The sequence below is a fragment of the Dipodomys merriami genome, unplaced genomic scaffold (genome assembly GCF_024711535.1).
Source record: "Dipodomys merriami isolate MVZ:Mamm:240054 unplaced genomic scaffold, mDipMer1.0.p SCAF_3, whole genome shotgun sequence".
Lineage (NCBI taxonomy): Eukaryota > Metazoa > Chordata > Mammalia > Rodentia > Heteromyidae > Dipodomys > Dipodomys merriami.
The window spans coordinates 24,072,253-24,091,758 of NW_027204492.1; the positions used below are offsets into that span (position 1 = coordinate 24,072,253).

The 19,506-nt window shown below is 38.6% G+C and overlaps 1 protein-coding gene across 2 annotated transcripts in view; it reads right to left on the minus strand.

Moving 5' to 3' along the window:
- Stag2 (STAG2 cohesin complex component) overlaps positions 1-19,506 on the minus strand; it is a 132,587-nt gene that overhangs the window by 76,596 nt on the left and 36,485 nt on the right. For both annotated transcript variants that reach the window (XM_070039771.1, XM_070039772.1), the window contains exon 2: positions 5,400-5,540. In XM_070039771.1, coding sequence (XP_069895872.1) covers positions 5,400-5,443 — 44 coding nt within the window. In that variant the 5' untranslated portion in view covers positions 5,444-5,540. The remainder of the gene's footprint in view (positions 1-5,399; positions 5,541-19,506) is intronic.

Consider the following 19,506-nt stretch of genomic DNA (forward strand, 5'->3'; position numbering starts at 1 on the left):
ATGAACTTATACAAGTAACATTTCAATATTTTCATCTATAACAATATATATGCAGAAAATCAGGCAATCCCTAAAGTCTCTCCACTCTTCAACATATAAATCTATCATCTTAAAAAGAAAATTCTCGTCAGGCACCAGTGGCTCACGCCTATAATCCTAGCTACTCAGGAGACTGAGATCTGAAGATTGTGGTTAAAAGCCAGCCAGGGAAAAGGGAGACTCTTATCTCCAATAAACCACTAGAAAACCGGAAGTGGTGCAGTGGCTCAAGTGGTAGAGCACTCACCTGGAGCTGAAGAGCACAGGAACAGTGCCCAAACCCAGAGTTCAAGCCCCACACCGACCAAAAAAAAAATTCTCCTTGTTTTAAGAGTGGGTGATACCACTGTATAATGTGGATTTTCTCACACACATAAGGAAGCAAATCAATTTGAAGTAACATGAAATTTTCTGTATGTTTAAACATGTATCTAAGTAGCCACATACATTCAATTAAATGCTGAAAACAAAACATACTTACACTGATGTGTGAGGCACAATGGACTTTAGAATTAAGCCACTCAAAAAATAATAGTTTTACCACTCTAAACGTGAAAATTTATTATCAGTTTTAAGTGAGGCCAAAGGGAAAGGCTATCTGCGTAACTGTAAAAATGTGAACATTACTCTTCCAATATTTCAGTGGCCACAGTGTAATCAAAGGCTCAGTTATATTTTTAATTTTCCAGGCTATCCCAACTACAAAAATAAGCCACTAGGGATTTTTTTTGGGGGGGTCCGGTCGTGGGGCTTGAACTCTGGGCCTGGGCACTGTCCCTCAGCTCTTAGCTCAAGGCTAGCGCTCTACCACTTGAGCCACAGCGCCACTTCCGGCTTTTTTCTTTTTGCTTATGTGGTGCTGAGGAATCAAACCCAGGACCTCACGCATGCAAGGCAAGCGCTCTACCACTGAGCCACCTTTCCAGCCCCGGGATTTTTTACTAAGTGAAAAAAAAATTCTGAAAAAAATCTGAAGAGAATAATCAGAATAGGAGTAGAAACTAACACTCAACCAGAGAAAAAAGCTTCCCAAATGTTTTGCCAATGATGTTACATGTTTTAAATCAAAGAACAGTACGCTACACTCAAGATGAAATAACATGTTTATTTGTTGATAGCAAATACAAAGTTAACCCTTCAGTGGTTTAAAACTAGTCACCTATCACATGAACGAATCTTCTTAACACTCTTCTTCATTGTGCCCTCATCCCATATACCCAATTGAATGCTAAGTTATTTGGCCCTCACATCTTTTTTTTTCAGATCCTCATTACTTAACATATTCTAATAGTGAATGTCAAAGTCTATAATATAAACCTTCAATAGTCTTTAATCTTAATGTATTAAAAAATTTTCATAATCCCCTCTGTATAATTTTAAAACAAAAGCTCATAAAGGCAGAAATATCTAACTTAATGCCTCACAGAATCTAATACAATGTCCTATATATGAGGCACTTAATGAAACAAAAATAGTACTTTACATTCACTAAGACTTTTAAGTGGAATCCTCACTAAAAATGCTGTCTTGGGAAACTTCAATATCTTTGATAATTTTGAATTAAATAAACCTCAATTTCTTTCTCAATTATCCCATGTCCTCCTGCACATAAACAAATGTTTCCTCAAGAATCTTAAAACCAAACCTACTTACACTGGAATGGAAAAATTATACTTTGAGGGCTTGGGGTATAGCTTAGTGTTGGCATAGTATACACAAAGTCCTAGGCTTGATCCCAGAACAGCAAAAGTCATACTCTGAAATATTATTAATATCCCAGAACAGACATGATATCCACAAAGGATAAAATTAAAAATATAAAAATCAGGCTGGGAAGGTGGCTTAGTGGTAGAGTGCATGCCTCGCATGAGGCCTTGGGTGTGATTCCTCAGCACAACGTAAGCAGAAAAAAGCTGGAACTGGCACTGTGGCTCAAGTGGTAGGGCGCTAGCTTTGTGCTGGAGAGCTGAGGGACAGCGCCCAGGCCTAGGGTTCAGCCCCCACGACTGACCAAAAAAAAAGAAAAGAAAAGAAAAGAAATTTAAAAATCTATGTATCACCAAAAGGTGATACTGGCTGACACGTATAATGGTATCTACCTGTTATGTTCCAAATATTTAGCAAGCAAATTCTCTTTTTAAGGCAATTCTCATAAAGGACCAAACAGAAAATACAAGGTGGAGAGAATAAAGATAAAGGAATCTTTGGGCAGTTTTAAAATTCATTTATTCACTTAAGTACCTTATGGAACTGGAATTCAATATGAAAATTACTGATACGGGATCTCACTAAGTAGCCTGGACTAACCTCCAACTCACAAACCAGGTATGGTGTCCCAGACCTGCAATCTAAGAACTCAGTAGGCTGAGGCAAGCACATCAGAGTTTGAGACATAGCCAGCCCAAGCAACAGTGTAAACCCTCTTTGAAAAGGGGGAGAAGAGGCCAGTAACTGGTAGCTCACACCTATAATCCTAGCTACTCATGACACTGAGATCTGAGGATTGCAGTTCAAAGCCACCCAGGGTAGGAAAAGCTGTAAGACTCATCTCCAATTAACCGGCAGAAAACAATAGATGGAGCTGTAGCTCAAAGTGGTAGAGTGATAGTCTTGAGCAAAAGAGCTCAGGGATACTACCTAGACCCTGAGTTTTAAGGCCCAGGACTGAAAAAAATGGGGTGGAGGGGAGGAATGTTTAGAATAGGAGACTGAGGAGTACTATTAACAGCCTTAAGGACAAGTCAGGGGAGCCAGGTGTGTTTAAAGGACAAACTTATGTTAAAAAGCACTTTATAGACCAATAGGAATTTAACTTTTTTCTGGTAAAAATGATGGACAGCATGTCCTTATCTTCCTTAGATAGGCTTACTTAAGTTTATAACAGAAACATGAACTTACACTCTAAATCTAACACCTAACGTATACTTGCTCCTAATGAGAAAACTTTTTTAAAATTTCATGACATTACCTCAAACTACCTACTACAAAATCAAATATAAATTGAGAATTGGACACCAAAAGCAGTAACTTTTCCAGTATGTAAATTTAAAACACAGCACCAACAGAATGGAATGTTAACTACTAAAGAGTCCAATGAACAAGTGATAAAACTTTCAAAAAATACACACATATGTTAGATAAATAAATTTAACCAAGTTACCATTTCCTGTTTTGTGGGGGAAAACCAACTATCTTAAAATTTATACCAATATTTAATTTTCTTTAATTATGACAGCATTGGGTACAGCAGGAGAATCACAAGATCAAAACCAGTCTGGGTATCTCTATATGTAGTCTTTTGAGGAACCCTCCATACTGCTTTCCAGAGTGGTTGAACACGTTTACACTCCCAACAACAATGCAATAGGGTTCTCTTTAGGCCACATCCCCTCCAGCATCTGTTGTTATTAGATATCTTGATTATAGCCATTCTAATGAGGGTGAGGTGAAATCTCAATGTTGTTTTGATTTGCATTTCTTTTATGGCCAGAGAAGTTGAGCATTTCTTCATGTGTCTATTGGCCATTTTTATTTCTCTTCAGAGAAGTCTCTCTTAAATCTTTAACCTACTTGTTGACAGGAGGTTTGTTTCTTTGAGGATTTGTTTTTGGAGGATTTAATTTTTTGAGTTCTAAGTATATTTTAGATATGAAGTCCTTGTCTATGAATATCTTCTCCCAGTCCGTGAGCTTTCTATTGGTTTTGCTAGCTATGTCCTTCGTCATGCAGAAGCTCTGCAGTTTCATACAATCTCATTTGTCCATGTTCTTTGATTTGTTGTGTTTCTGGGTCTCTATTAAAATTTTGGCCTGTGCCAAGGAGCCCTAGATTTTCTTCTATTCCTTTCTGTAATGTTTTCAGAGGGTCTGCTTTGACTTTGAGGTCTTTGATCCATTTGGAGTTGATTCTGGTACAGGGTGATATATAAGGATCTAACTTTAGTTTTCTACAGATATTTAATCAATTTTGCCAGCATCATTTCCTGAAGAGGCTGTCTTTCTTCCATGCTATTTTTTTTCATTCCCTTATCGAACATTTGGTGGATATAGGTCTGTGGGTTCATTTCTGGGTCTTCAGTTCTATTCCATTGGTCTTCAGGTTTGTTCTTGTGCCAGTACCAAGCCGTTTTGATTACTATGGCCTTGCAGTAGAGTTTGAAGTCTGGAATTGTTATTCCTCCAGCACTGTTCTTTCTGCTAGACTATTTTTCCTATTTGGGGTCTTTTATTGCTCCATATGAATTTTTGGATTGCTTCTACACACAGAGCTCCCCTGTGACCCAGCAATCCCACTTTTAGGCATTTACACAAATGAAAACATTCAAAGCCAAACTAACGCGACACAACTATGTTTATTGTAGCATTATTCACCACAGCTAAGATATGGACTAACCCAGATGCCCCTCAGTAGATGAGTAGTAGATCAAGAAATTGTGCTACACACACGCACACACACAATGGAATTCTATGCTGCCATCAGGAAGAATGACACTGCCCCATTTATTAGGAAATGGAAAGACTTGGAAAAAAATCATATTAAGTGAAGTAAGCCAGTCCCAAAGAAATTTAGGTTCCATGGTTTCCCTTATTTGCAACAATTAGTATACCTATAGAATAATATTATCAGATAAACTGAAAAGCTCAAAAGCTATGTACTTATTGTAAGCATTATGCCCACCTTTGGTAATCAGCTCCACCCAGATCTGAGCTCCTCCCTGCCCTGGAGTTCCTACCATACAGCTGGCCCCTCCCTTTCTCCGCCCAGACCCTGCTGCTACCTAGATAGTGGAGGGCCATGTGCTCTCTCACTGGGGAAATAGGGCTCCTCTAATAAACCTTGTAATAATCTTTCTCCTGTGCCTGCCTGCCTCCGCGTGGTCCCCTGGCATGGATGTGATCCTTTCACATATGGCCATATAAGATGACGCTAAGTGAAATGAACCCCAAGATATGGACACAAGAGGTCTTTGTTGTTGTTTTAAATGTACTATGTGATTCTCTTGGTTTCCTTTGTATTTTCTCCTGTTGTCACTGTACTTGATTTTGGTACCCTGCATCTTGTATATACATTTGTCTAATCTGGGAATGGGAAGGGGACTAACAAAACTGTGAAACAAGGATACAATATGATACCACAGGACAGTATATTGGAAACAAACTTTAAAACTTGTGGGGGGGGGGGGGGATAATAGCGGGACAACAACAAGGGAAGGGGTAACAATGATCAACAAGTAATATACTCATTGCCTTACTCATGTAACTGTAACCTCTCTGTACAGCATCGTTAAAATAAAATTTTTAAAAAAGTCTGCGCTACATACAGAAACCATGTCTCAAAAAATGACAATGAAATGTACTTACTGAAGTAGATTAAAATCAGTTGGTATTTCTGGAGCTGCTATCATTTCTTTATCATCTTCTGGAACACTCCAATATCAGAAATATATTCATATATTTATGTGAAGTAAGATGACAGTTTGCTTCCTCTAAGAAAGACAATTCCTTTAAAGAGAAAATGATACTTATTAAAACATGGCACAATTAAGATGTCCATACTCAAAAGTGAAATTCCCCAAGTATCTGCCCAACTGTTTAAAGATTCTTGCACCCTTAAATTTTACTTCTTTTTTCTTTTTTTTTCTTTTTGGGTCCGGTCGTGGGGCCTGAACTCTGGGCCTGGGCACTGTCCCTCAGCTCTTCAGCTCAAGGCTAGCGCTCTACAACTTGAGCCACAGTGCCACTTGCAGCTTTTTACTTTTTTTTGCTTATGTGGTGCTGAGGAATTGAACCCAGGGCCTCAGGCATGCAAGGCAAGCGCTCTACCACTGAGCCACCTTCTAGATATAAATTCATCAGAATTAATGGTCAGTGGTGGTTCACACCAATAATCCTAGCTACTCAGGAAGCTGAGATCTGAGGATTGCAGTTCAAAGCCAGCCAAGGCAGAACAGTCTGTGAGACTCTATTTCCATTTAACCACCAAAAAGCTATAAATGAAGCTGAGGCTTAACTGGCTAAGCTCTAGCTTTCAAGGGAAAACAAAAGCTAAGGGACAATACCCAGTCCCTAGGTTCAAGCCACAGGACAGAACTGAGGGACCCGAGGGAGGGAGGGAGGGAGGGAGGGAGGGAGGGAGGGAGGGAGGGAGGGAGGGAGGGAAGGAGAGAAGGAGAGAAGGAGAGAAGGAGGGAAGGAGGGAAGGAGGGAAGGGGGGAGACTCTTACTTTACTGGCCAGAAAATCCCAATGACAAGTTTAAACTATAATACTAGATGCCTAAACATTTGTGACTTTTGTTGATGGTGTACAGATATGACTTAAATGAGCTAATAAATAAAATGTAGCTGGGCGATGGCGGCTCATGTCTATAATCCTAACTATTCATGAGGCTAAGATCTGAGAATCATGGTTCAAAGCCATCTAGAGCAGGAAAGCCTGTGAGACTTTTATCTACAATTAACTATCAGGAAACCAGAAGTGGAGCAGTGGCTCAAAGAGGTAGACTGCTAGCCTTGAGTAAAAAGAGCTCAGGAAGCCAGGCGCCAGTGGCTCACACCTGTAATACTGGCTACTCAGGAAGCTGAGATCTGAGGATTGGGGTTCAAAGCCAGCCCAGGCAGGAAAATCCATGAGACTCCAATCTCTAATTAACTACCAGAAAACCGGAAGTGGCGCTGTGGCTCAAGTGGTAGAATGTTGGCTTGAGCTGAAGAGCTGAGGGACAGTGCTCAGGCCCAGAGTTGGAGCCCAACAACCAACCAAAAAAAAAGAGCTCAGGGACAGTGACCAGATCCTGAGTTCAAGCCCCACAACCAACAAAAAAGAAAATCTAGGATATAATTTTAAAATACTTTAAGAATAATTTTTTAATCCTTGAGGAAACAATGCAAAGCCTGACTTACTAATACATAACTCCTTCATGATAATACCACAATGTTTTAAGAAACAAAAAGAAAATGTATCAAATTCAATCTATTTCTTTAAAGAATTTGTAGTCAATTTGCAACATGATTAATGTCATATATTGCCTACTAAGGCTCTAGGTTCCATCCACACCACAGAATGCCGCTTGTACCTAAAGTCAAGGATATTCAAGACTACACTGGGCTACATAGATCTACCCCTTATATGAAAGAAAAAAATAAAAATACCACAGTGGTGGTTTTTACCTGTAAGCCCAGTTACTTAGGAGGCAAAGACTAGGAGGATCACGGTTTGAAGACAGCCTGGGAAAAAGTTAGCAAGGTCTCATCTCAATCAATAAATCAGGTATGGTAGTCACACCTGTGATCCACTTGTACCTAAAGTCAAGGATATTCAAGACTACACTGGGCTACATAGATCTACCCCTTATATGAAAGAAAAAAATAAAAATACCACAGTGGTGGTTTTTACCTGTAAGCCCAGTTACTTAGGAGGCAAAGACTAGGAGGATCATGGTTTGAAGACAGCCTGGGAAAAAGTTAGCAAGGTCTCATCTCAATCAATAAATCAGGTATGGTAGTCACACCTGTGATCCAAGGTATACAGAAAGGAATAGGTAGAAGGATCATGGTCTAAGGCCAGTCAAGGTAAAAATGGAGGGAGACCTTATCTCAAAAACAACTAAAGTAAAACAGAAGGTGTTGCTCAAGTGGTAGAATGACTACCTAAGCAAGCATGAAGATCTCCTAGGTTCAAATGTCAGTATTGCAAAGGGAAAAGGGGGAAAAAAAGAATATCACCTGTAACTAAGTGTAGTTACAGGAAAGGTAGTTTTCTAGGATTGAAAGTGACAAGTGCATTTTAACATCATTTTACTGTTATTAATTTGTTGTCCAGAGGGGTTACCATTCCAAAGGTCAAATAATAAGTATCATTCTTTTGGACAATTTCACCTACAAATGCATTTTTAAATTTTTTTTATTTTTTTGGGGTCCGGTCGTGGTGCCTGAACTCTGGGCCTGGGCCCTGTCCCTCAGCTCTTCAGCTCAAGGCTAGCGCTCCACCACTTGAGCCACAGCACCACTTCCGGCTTTTTTTCTTTTTGCTTATGTGGTGCTGAGGAGTCAAACCCAGGGCCTCATGCATGCAAGGCAAGCACTCTACCACTGAGCCACCTTCCCAGCTCCAAATGCATTTTTTAATAGAGATAATAATCAAATACCAAATTGCTAGGCTACAACAAAAAAGAGTTACAGGCTAAATCCAAGGTCTCAAGCCCTTAGACATTTGTTTTACATTTTTTTTAATTCCCAAAAGAATCTAGGTTAATGAATCTAAGCTAAAGAAAAAGCAGATATGACTAAACATATCCAATTAATTATACAAGCTAAAATATAACTGATGAAATTCTAGTGGGTTTTTGTTGTTGTTGAGCGTGGGGCTTGAACTCAGGGCCTAGCTCTTTTGCTCAAGGGTAAGGCTCTACCACATTGAGCCACAGTGCCACTTCTGGTTTTTAGTAGTTTTAGTCAAAGACAAAAGTCTCATGGAGACTCTTCTGTCAGAGCTGACTTGGAACCGCAATCCTCAAATCTCAGCCTCATTAGTAGGACTAGGATTATAGGTGTGAGCCACCAGCTCCAGGCTCCATGAGACTCTTATCAATTAGCCACCAAAAAGCCAGAAGTAGAGTGGCTCAAGTAAAGTGGCTCAAGTTGTAGAGTTCTAGCTTTGAGACCAAAACTCCAGATTAATACCCAGGCCCTAACCAGACCAGGCCAGCATTTTTTTTTAAAGACAAAGAATATCCTCCCACTTTGAGTTTGTCTTTTATCTGAAATTTTATCTTATACAGCAAAATCACTAGATTTTATTATGTCCTCTCCTTGCTCTGAATCATTGCCCCAGTACTGTTTCCTTCCAAGACCACTAAGTAGTACAGCATAGTTCTGAGGGCATCATATATATGTCCACATAACTTTTGTTTCCAAAAATACTGCCTAATGTCTAAAAAGAAAACTATTTTTCACCAATAAAGCTGGAAAAGCACAGCCCTAAATTAATTCTAACCAGCAGATCAGATCAACTAGATGGCAAGAGGAAAATAAAAAGTGGCTCAAGCCTATAATCCTAGTTACTCAGGAGGGGAGAAGTAAGGATTGAGGCTCAAAGCCAACTGGATGCTGAGCATCGGTGGCTCATGCCTGAATTCCTACGTATTCAGGAGGCTGAGATCTGAGGATTGCAGTTCAAAGCCAGCCTGGGCAGGAAAGTCCTTGATACTCTCCAAATCTGGAAGTGGCACTGTGGCTCAAATGTTAGAGCACTCACCTTGAGCTGAAGATCTGAGGGATAGTGCCCAGGCCCAGAGTTCAAGCCTCACTACCAAAAAAAAGGAAAAAAAAAAAAAAAAAGGCCAGCCAGAGTAGGAAATCCATAAGACTCTTACTTCCTATTAACCACTATAAATCCAGAAGCTCAAAAGGCAGTTGAGCAAAAAAGTTAAGGGACAGATCCCATGCCCTGAGCTGAAGCTACAGGGGCGCAAGGAGAGAGTAGTCAAGTAATCCCTACTGTGTTTCTGTCTCTCAGATCACTTTATAAAAACACAACTTTCTGGAGAGAAGGATGTAGCTCAGTTCAGCATTGCATAATTAGCTGGTGTTTTATTCCCAGCACCAAAAGTAATCCAAAATTTGAGCTTCCCTTCATCACCATTTATAAGGAGACAATGATGCTTCACAAGTCAATTGCTAGTGGCTCATGCCTGTAGCTTCTCAGGAGGCTGAGAACTGAGGATCACAGTTCAATACCAACCTGGTCAAGGAAATTCATGAAATGCTAGCCTTAAGCACAAAAGCTGAGGTACAGTGCCAAATCCCTGAGTTCATGTCCCAGGACCAGAATCTTCCCACAAAAAGAAAGAAAGAAAGAAAGAAAGAAAGAAAGAAAGAAAGAAAGAAAGAAAGAAAGAAAGAAAGAAAGAAAGAAAGAAAGAAAGAAAGAAAGAAAGAAAGAAAGAAAGAAAGAAAGAAAGAAAGAAAGAAAGAAAGAAAGAAAGAAAGAAAGAAAGAGAGAGAGAGAAAGAAAGAAGAGAGAGAGAGAGAAAGAAAGAAAGAAAGAAAGAAAGAAAGAAAGAAAGAAAGAAAGAAAGAAAGAAAGAAAGAAAGAAAGGAGAGAAAGAGAGAGAGAAAGAGAGAGAGAGAGAAAGAGAGAGAAAGAGAGAGAAAGAGAGAGAGAGAAAGAGAGAGAGAAAGAGAGAGAGAAAGAGAGAGAGAAAGAGAGAAAGAGAGAGAGAAAGAGAGAAAGAGAGAGAGAGAAAGAGAGAAAGAGAAAGAAAGAGAGAAAGACAGAAAGAGAGAAAGGGAGAAAGACAGAAAGAGAGAAAGAAAGGGAGAAAGAAAGAAAAAAGAAAAAAAGAAATTTGAAAACTAGGAAAGTTTTTGAAGAAAACTTTTAAAATAAAGAGCTGAGAATGTCTGTTCATGTCTTTAAATATGATTAATACATTTAGTCTATGCTGGAAAATCCAAAACCAGGAGAATATATAATGCTTAAATAAAAGTATGTTTGAAAGCGGGGGTTACACTGTGGGGGAGGGACATACAAAGCAACAAAGAAATAATCTTATAAATTCGTTAGAAACACATGCCTGAAAGAAACGAAAACATTAAAATACATATTTAAGGGTTCATTTTCCTAACATCACATTATCTGACTTTTTCCGCTTGACTCATACCTATACTAGATATTGCAAATAAGGGAAACCATGGGACCTATGTTTCTTTGGGCCTGGCTTACTTAATATAATTTTTTCCAAACCTTTCCATTTCCTAACAAATGGGGCAATGTCATTCTTTCTGATGGAGGCATAGAATTCCATTGTGTATATATACCACATTTTCTTGATCCATTCATCTACTGAGGGGCATCTGGGTTGGTTCCATATCTTAGCTATGGTAAATAATGCTGCAATAAACATAGTTGTGCTGGTAGCTTTAGTGTGGCCCTGCTTTCACTATATTTGATGTCAGTATAACATGTGGAGGAGATGGGGACAAACAAGTCGTTTAAGGATTCAGGTGGACCTGTTGCAACAATGAGAAATACAAAATGTCATGTCAAAACCAGCTTTACAATGTCGGTGTGGGGGGGGAGGGGGGTATGATTGGGTGGGGGGGGGAGGGGGAGGCTGGGAAGGGAGGTGAAGGGTAAACAAAGGAGGAGGCTGCAATGCTTGGTAAGAAATGTATGCATTATCCTGCCCATGTAACTGTAACCCCTCTGTACAGTATGTTCTCAAATAAAATAAAATTAAATTAAAAAAAAAAGTATGTTTGTTGAAGTTGTAAAGTCATTTCTGAACTACTGGTAATTAATTCTAAAAATATGCTCAAAAATAAAAAATATGCTCAAAGATCACAAGGTGGAGCTCTTACCTAATATCAAAAAAACAACTTTTAGGTCTCTCACATGTAGGAACTCTTAACTACTATAAAAAAAAGTTCTCATCTCAACATTGTTTGACAATAAAGGACACAAATGAAATATGCATTAAGCCCCATCACTCATTTTCCTTCGAGGAAAAAACTTAACCAGAAACAAGTAGCTTTTTCTCTTTATTAAACACTAATCCATCACATTTATAAATTATGTGAATAATACAACTTAGGATCAAGCATACACAGTAGTCTCCTATCTAGTTTAGTTTACTGCAGGTTCACTTAATCCTCACCAAACACTTGTCCAAAAATATTAAATGGGAAATTCCAGAAACAAGCAGTTTTAACATTCCATGCCCTTTTGAGTAGCAGAATGAAAATTTTCACTATCCTCCATCTTATCTGATGTGTTGAACTATCCTTTTATCCAATGCACCCATGACAACTATACATTATCTACCAACCTACTAGTCACTCAGTATCTATCAAATCTATTACCTCAATATCACAGCACTTGTTTGCAAATAATCCTTGTTTTACTTAATTATGGCACCAACACACAAAGTTTCATACAGTATATTGCTTTTATTGTTCTATTTTTATTGTTGGTAATCTCTGACTAACTTATAGTTTATGAACTAAACTTTATGTATCATGTTTATATAGAGAAAAGCACAGTATACCATAGAGGTTAGCTCTATTTGTGGTCTGAAGGGTCTTAGAACACATCCACATGGATAATGACTTGTATATAGTATGCTGCCATAACTTTGTTGAATACATTCATATACAACTACTAAATTACAAAATAATGGGAAACCAGGCAACCTAAGTTTCTTTGAGTTTAGCTTACTTGCTTAATATTGTTTTTCCCAAGTCTTTCTATTTCTTACAAATGGCACAATATCATTTTTCTGATGGAAGAGTAAATTCCATTCATCTACTGAGGGGCATCTGGGTTGGTTCCACTCATAGCTATGGTAAATAACACTGCAATGAACATAGTTGTGCTGGTAGCTTTAGTATATCCTTGTCTGTGGTCATTTGGGTAAATGCTCAGAAGTGGGATTGCTGGATCATAGGGGAGAGCTCAATTAGTCTTTTGAGGAACTTCCATAATGCTTTCCAGAGTAGTTGAAAAAGTTTACACTCCCATCAACAGTGTAACAGAGTTCCCTTTTGGCCACATCCCTGACAGCATTTTTAGTTTTCTTGATGATGGCCATTCTAATCTCAATGCTGTTTTGATTTGCATTTCTTTTTATGGCCAGAGATGTTGAACATGTGTCTATTGGCCATTCTTAGTTCTTCTGTGAAGTCTCTATGTTTTTAGCCCATTTATTGATGGCATTCTTGAGTTTTTTTTTTTTTATTTGTTTGTTTTTTTTTGCCGGTCATGGGGCCTGAACTCTGGGTCTGGGCGCTGTCCCTCACTCTACCACTGGAGCCACAGCGCCACTTCCGGCTTTTTCTGTTTATGTGGTGCTGAGGAATCGAACCCAGGGCCTCATGCTTGCAAGGCATGCACTCTACCGCTGAGCTACCTTCCCAGCCCACCATTCTTGAGTTTTTTTAGGGGGGGTTAATTTTTGAGATCTAACTATATTTTAGATGAGGCCCTTGTCTAATACATAGCTAGTAAAAAAATCTTCCCATTCTGTGGGATTTCTATTTATCTTATTAGTTATATCTTTTGCCATGCAGAAATGCTTCAGTTTGATACAATCCCATTTATCCAGTCTTTTTTTGTTTTGTTGTGATCCTTGAACTTAGAAAGTTTTAACCTGTGCCTAGGAGTCCTAGTGCTTTTCCTGTGCCTATAAATCTACAAGTAAACACACTGGATGGTAAAAGACAAAGAAATATACTTGGACATGATTATTTATACAGGTTTCTAGACATTCACACAGTGAGACCAAAAGAGGATACTCTTAGGAGAGGCTCACAAAAGATCAATAGCTATGTGCATATGATGATATAAAATCATATATAGTGAAATGAACTACAAGAAATGGAAACAAGATTTTTTTCTTGATACTCTTAGGAGAGGCTCACAAAGGATCAATAGCTATGTGCATATGATGATATAAAATCATAAGTAGTGAAATGAACTACAAGAAATGGAAACAAGATTTTTTTCTTTTCTTGCTGTTTTTGTTTTCTTTTGTTTTTTAAGTTTATCTGTTCTGGGGAGAGTAAGGAGGAAGCACAGAAATAGTGGACAAAGTTTAAACAAATGCAGCAGTGATACTCATTAGTCATTATGTTAAAAATTAACCATGTAACTTGTGTAGGGTAGGGGAATGGGAGGGAAAAAGGGAAGGAAGGAGTAACACTATTCAAAAATAAATGTACTCATTACCTGATTTATATAACTGCAACTGTTCTTTACATCACCTTCACAATAACAATAGAAAATAAAAAATAAACACAATGTTTTTAATATAGTATGTGATTTTTTTGTTTCTTTTGTATGTTTTTCCTCCTATGGTATAACCCCTGTTTTCGCTGTATTTGATTCTGGTACCCTACATCTTGTATATACATTTTTCTAATTTGGGGAGGGGAAGGGAAATAACAAAATGCTGAAACAAGGATACAGGCTGAACCATTATAACAATGAAATGTACAAGACACTATGTTGAAAATGGACTTTACAACTTGGAGGGAGGAGTTGGGGAGGTGGGGAGAGAAGGGACAGTAGGGGAAAAACATAGGAGAGGGTAACAATGCTCAATAGGAAATGTACTCATTACCTTACTCATGTAACTGTAATCCCTCTGTACAGTATCTTTACAATAAAAAATAAACAGCAAAATATATGTATAGTTTTCATTCTAAACATTAAATATATTGGTCATTCTAAACATTAAATTCAAGTAAATAATCTCAATGCATTTGATACAGGGCCATGTCTGAAATTCTTTGGCTACAGGGCCATGTCTGAAATTCTTTGGATATAGGGCCATGTCTGAAATCCTAGGACTCAAAGTCAGGAGGCTCTCAACAAGGCCAGGCTGAGCTACATAGCAAGTTAAAAGACAAGCTAGCAAGCATAGCAAGTTAAAAGACAACCTAGCTGGGCCTGGGTGGCTCACACCTATAATCCTATGCACTCAGGAGGCTGTGATCTGAGGATCACAGTTCAAAGCCATCCCGGGTAGGAAAGTCCAGGAAAGTCCATCAGGAAAGTCCGTGAAACTCTTATCTCCAATAAACCACCAGAAAACCGGACATGGTGCTGTGGCTCAAGTGGTAGAGCACTTGCCTTGTGCTGAAGAGACAAGGGACAGTGCCCAGGCCCAGAGTTCAAGCACCATGACCAACCAGAAGAAAAAAAACAAACAAACAGAGACAAACTAGATTACAAAGAAAGACCCTGTCTCTAAAGAAATTCATTTTTAAAAGTTGAAAGTTAATTTTTCAGATTTCTATTATTAGCTTATGTTTATGGCCTTTAATCAAGTTTAGATTACACATTTGTGTGTGTGTGTGTGTGTGTGTGTGTGTGTGTGTGTGTGTGTGTGTGTATGTATGCGCGCGTGTATGTGGGTGGGTGTGAGAGAGAGAAGAGAGGAGAGAAAGAGGCTAATGCTGTCACTTGCCTTTTTCACCAAAGACTGTCACTGTACCAGTTGAGAAAGAGAGAAAAAGAGAGGGGGGGGGAGAAAGGGGCTAATGCTGTCACTTGCCTTTTTCACTAAAGACTGTCACTGTACCAGCTGAGACACACCTTAGCTTTCCACGTTAAATTCAGTAACAGAATCTACTTCCATCTGGGTTTGGGGATGTAGCTCATTGGTAGTGTTACCTAACATACAGAAGTCCCTGAGCTCAATCCCCAGCATCACTGTTTTAAAAAAAACAGTACTATTTTTCCTTCCACTGCTGAAAACCTACCAGACACTTATTACTATAGCATATAAACACAAATATGCAAAAATTATCACTATGCTTACATATGCATCACTAAAAACTGACTTGTAGAATTCACTAGAATCATCAACTCAAGATTCAAGTGGCTGGGAAGGTGGGCTTAATGGTAGAGTACTTGCCTTGCATGCATGAAGCCCTGGGTTCAATACCTCAGGACCATAAACACAGAAAAAGCAAGAAGTGGTGCTGTGGCTCAAGTGGTAGAGTGCTAGCCTTGAGCACAGAGAGGCTCAGGGACAGAGCCCAGGCCCTGAGTTCAAGTCCCAGGACTGGCAACCAAAAGAAAGGGTTTTATCTAAGAAATGCAAACACCCTTCCTAAAACATGATCATTATAATATAAACATTTAAAAATTAGAAGTTATTTTAATGACCCAGTCATGTATTAATGATGGTACATCATTGTAATTACTCTAACATTCATGCAATGAAACTATCCAAACAAATCACTGAAACACTGGATCAAAATTAAAAATAAAACAAAACCCTGAAGATGGGGGTATAGCTTGAATGGTAAGAGCACTTGCTTGCCTGGCATGGGTGAAATGTTCACTCAAACCCTAGTAAAAAGTTAAATAAACTTATTTTTAAGAACCGCTCAAGAGGGGCTGGGAAGGTGGCAGAAAAAGCCAGAAGTGGCACTGTGGCTCAAGTGGTAGAGCGCTTGCCTTAAGCTGAAGAGCTGAAGGAGAGAGCCGAAGTGCAGAGTTCAGGCCCCACAACCGACAAAAAAAAAAAAAAAAAAACAGCTTAAGAAATTAAGAAACTATCCTACTAAAATGTGCTTTATTCTTTTTCAGATCCATAATTTATACCATTATCTAAATAAATACATAACTTCTTATACTATTAACTACACCGTGTCAAAATTTTCTTATGTTTGCTGAACTTTCTTTTTTTAAGGCTGAGGATCAAATCCAGGACTTTGCACACTTGCCTTGAGACAAAAGTTTTTACCAAAGTTACATCTTCAGCACAGAAACAAAAATATTCTTATGGACTCCTTGCAACATGAAGCAAAAGTATTTTCCTTTTATTAGTCTATTTATATTTTCAGTTGAGAACAGAAAGATTGCCATTTACTCTCAGACTGATCAAAACAAGAAAGTTAGTACCATTCCTATGTCAAATGACAGGTTATAAGAAATGAAAAGCACAATTGAAATTAGACATATATGTATAACTTTAAAAGGCCAGGAGGCGTAGCTCAAAAAGTGGTGTGAGGTCCTGGGTTCAATCCCTAGTACAGGGTTGGGGGGGGGGGGAGACCTCCACTGACCCTTTGCTGACTAATAACCCTTATAATACATTCATTACCCCAAAACAATTTTCCTGCCCCTAGCCATCTCCCTAATTTATACTAGCCTTCTGAGTAAACGACATAGTGCAAAGAATGACAAATCAAGCAATGATCATGTGTACTGTGACCAGGAGTAAATTCATAATCTAAAATAACATGTATTGTAGCTACCATATAGCTCATTTGGAAATGTATTTTCTTTTCCACAAATATAGATCTAATCCTAAAGAATTCAAAATGCTAGTCCTTGCTCTAGAATACAAGAAAGGGTAATCTGAAGAAGGTATCTGAAAGAAATGTACACTTTCTGTCTGAGTGATTTGTGGTTGAGTTCAATGACTGTCTTTATAAATATAAAAAAGGCCAGGCACTTGTGGCTCATGCTTGTAATCCTAGCTATTCAGGAGGCTGAAATCTAAGGATCATGGCTCAAAGCCAGCCCAGGCAGGAAAGTGTGTGAAACTCTTATCTCTAGCTAACCACCAACAAAAAGCCAGAACAACTGTGGTTCAAGTTGTAGAATCTAGCCTTGAGCACAAAAGCTCAAGGGCAGTGCCATGACCTAAATTCAAGCTCCAAGGGCAGCCCCAGAAATAAAAATAAAAATATAAGGGAGGGAGGAGTCCACAAAACTGAATACACCAAAGGCCTTAGGACTTCAAAAATAACATACTTTCAGAAAAAGGGGAAGGAGCATATGGGGGCAATCTACATAGATACAGCACCAATATATACTAGCCAGAAAGAACTGGAAACATCCACCTGTTCCCCTCTATTTTTAAGAGGATGAAAGTAGAGTGCAATGGCTTGGCAATCTGTTTCCTTGCCTACCCATATTCCTTAATAATTTCCAAATGTAGTATTTCCTTACCACAATTAGGATCACCTGGCACAACCTACCTACCCAGCTTGTCCTAGTGTGAATCATACCAGCTCCTACTTCTATATAAAGGCTAGTATGCCACTTGTGAACTCAGCAACTAGTACTAACTAGTCTTGGGTTTAGAGGAGAGAAATAGAGATTCAACAAGGAAAAAAAAAACCCTCTCATTCCTGCAGACTCAGTATTCTACCAACTTATACTGTTATAACCCTGTTCTTTAATCCCCCAAGGATCATATCCTGACATATATATATCCCATCCTGGAAACTGGAATCTTGCCCATAAAACACTTTAAAACTGTTTCCTTGTGTCTCTAGAGTTACCTAAATCTAAGCGCCATACTGTCCTCCTCTCATATGTCTGACCACACTGGTCCTGCGGGAATATGACATTGGATACCATATTATGCCTAACATATTGTGTGAAAACTGGGAAAACTGTGATCTAACTCCCAAGTTTGCCATAGGCTGCTGAAGTTAAATAGAAATCACTTGTCTCTAACCTCCTCATAAACATCAAAGAACAGGTAATAGCTTTATCATATACTACATCTTCAACTCACTTCTTTCTGCCTAGGCAAACAACTAATAAATTTTTTTCTTTTTTTTGCCAGTCATAGGGCTTGAACTCAGGGCCTAGGTACTATCCCTGAGCTTCTTTTACTCAAGGCTACTCTACCACTTGAGCCACAGTGCAACTCCTGGCTTTTTCTCTGTATGTAGTACTGAGGAAGGAATCCAACCCAGGGCTTCATGCATGCTAAGTAAGCATTCTACCACTAAGCCACATTCCCAGCCCAAACAACTAATAATTTCTGAAAGAAATGTCAGTGCCCATTCTTCATCTCGTGTGATAGTTTAGATCTTGAATGTCTCACAAATATGCAAGTGTCTGGTCCTCAACTAAAATGGCACTATTGGAGGAAGTGGAGTCTCTAAAAGAAGTCTAATGGGTGGTTCTTGAGTCTTAAGAGAATGCCCTTAATGGAGACTGTGGGACTCCAGTAACTTCTTTGTCTGCTTTCAGACTTATGGTAAAGTGACTAGTATTGCTCTGCCACGAATAAAATGTACCAGTCTTGCCATTTTTCCCACATATGATAATGCTGATTCACCACAGTCCCATAACAGGGCCAATCTATCATGGACTTTCAACTCCAAAACTATCAGCTAATTAATTTAAACCTTTTATCGGATTGTCTCAGACATTTTGTTATAGTAGTAGAAAGCTACTGTATTTCAGCAGTATCTGAATATCACACCAGGCATTTAGCTTTTTAAACAGAGTTCATTTAAATACACATCATATTAACACAATTCCCTATATGTTAAGACATCATGAATAAACATGGATAAACTACAACTAGGTATATAGTAGCTAGCAACACTGCAGGTAAGATCCAATTTCTAGTGTTGTTATATAGACACAGGAAAGTTAAATTTCAAACAAGGAGCTACGTTCACACGTTAATACTAGTAAATACCATGCATAGCTATTAAAGTACAACAAGGTATTGTTATAGAAACCATTTTACACCAGACACTATTGCTTCACTATGTATCATTACCAGATTTCAAACAACTGCAGATATCAAAGCAGATTTGAAAGCAAAGTAGATGAAGACACAATATTATTGCCTGAATTTTAGGGCAAGTCTAAAATATTCATTTTACATATTCTCAATAGATTACATTAAAAGTTGTGACATCACTTGCCTAGCAGGCTGAGTTTAGTACTGGAACCATGACCCTCCCCCACCCCATCCCACACACAAAAAGACCTTCCTCATTTACTGATTCAAGACAATAAAAATTATCTAAATGAAAATACTGAGTGTTCATAACCAATTTTCATGAAGATGAAGAAGACACAGGTGCCTGGCACCAGTGGCTCACACCTGTAATCCTAGCTACTCAGGAAGCTGAGATCTAAGGATCGCAGTTCAAAGCCAGCCGGGTCAGGAAAGTCTGTGAGACTTTTATCTC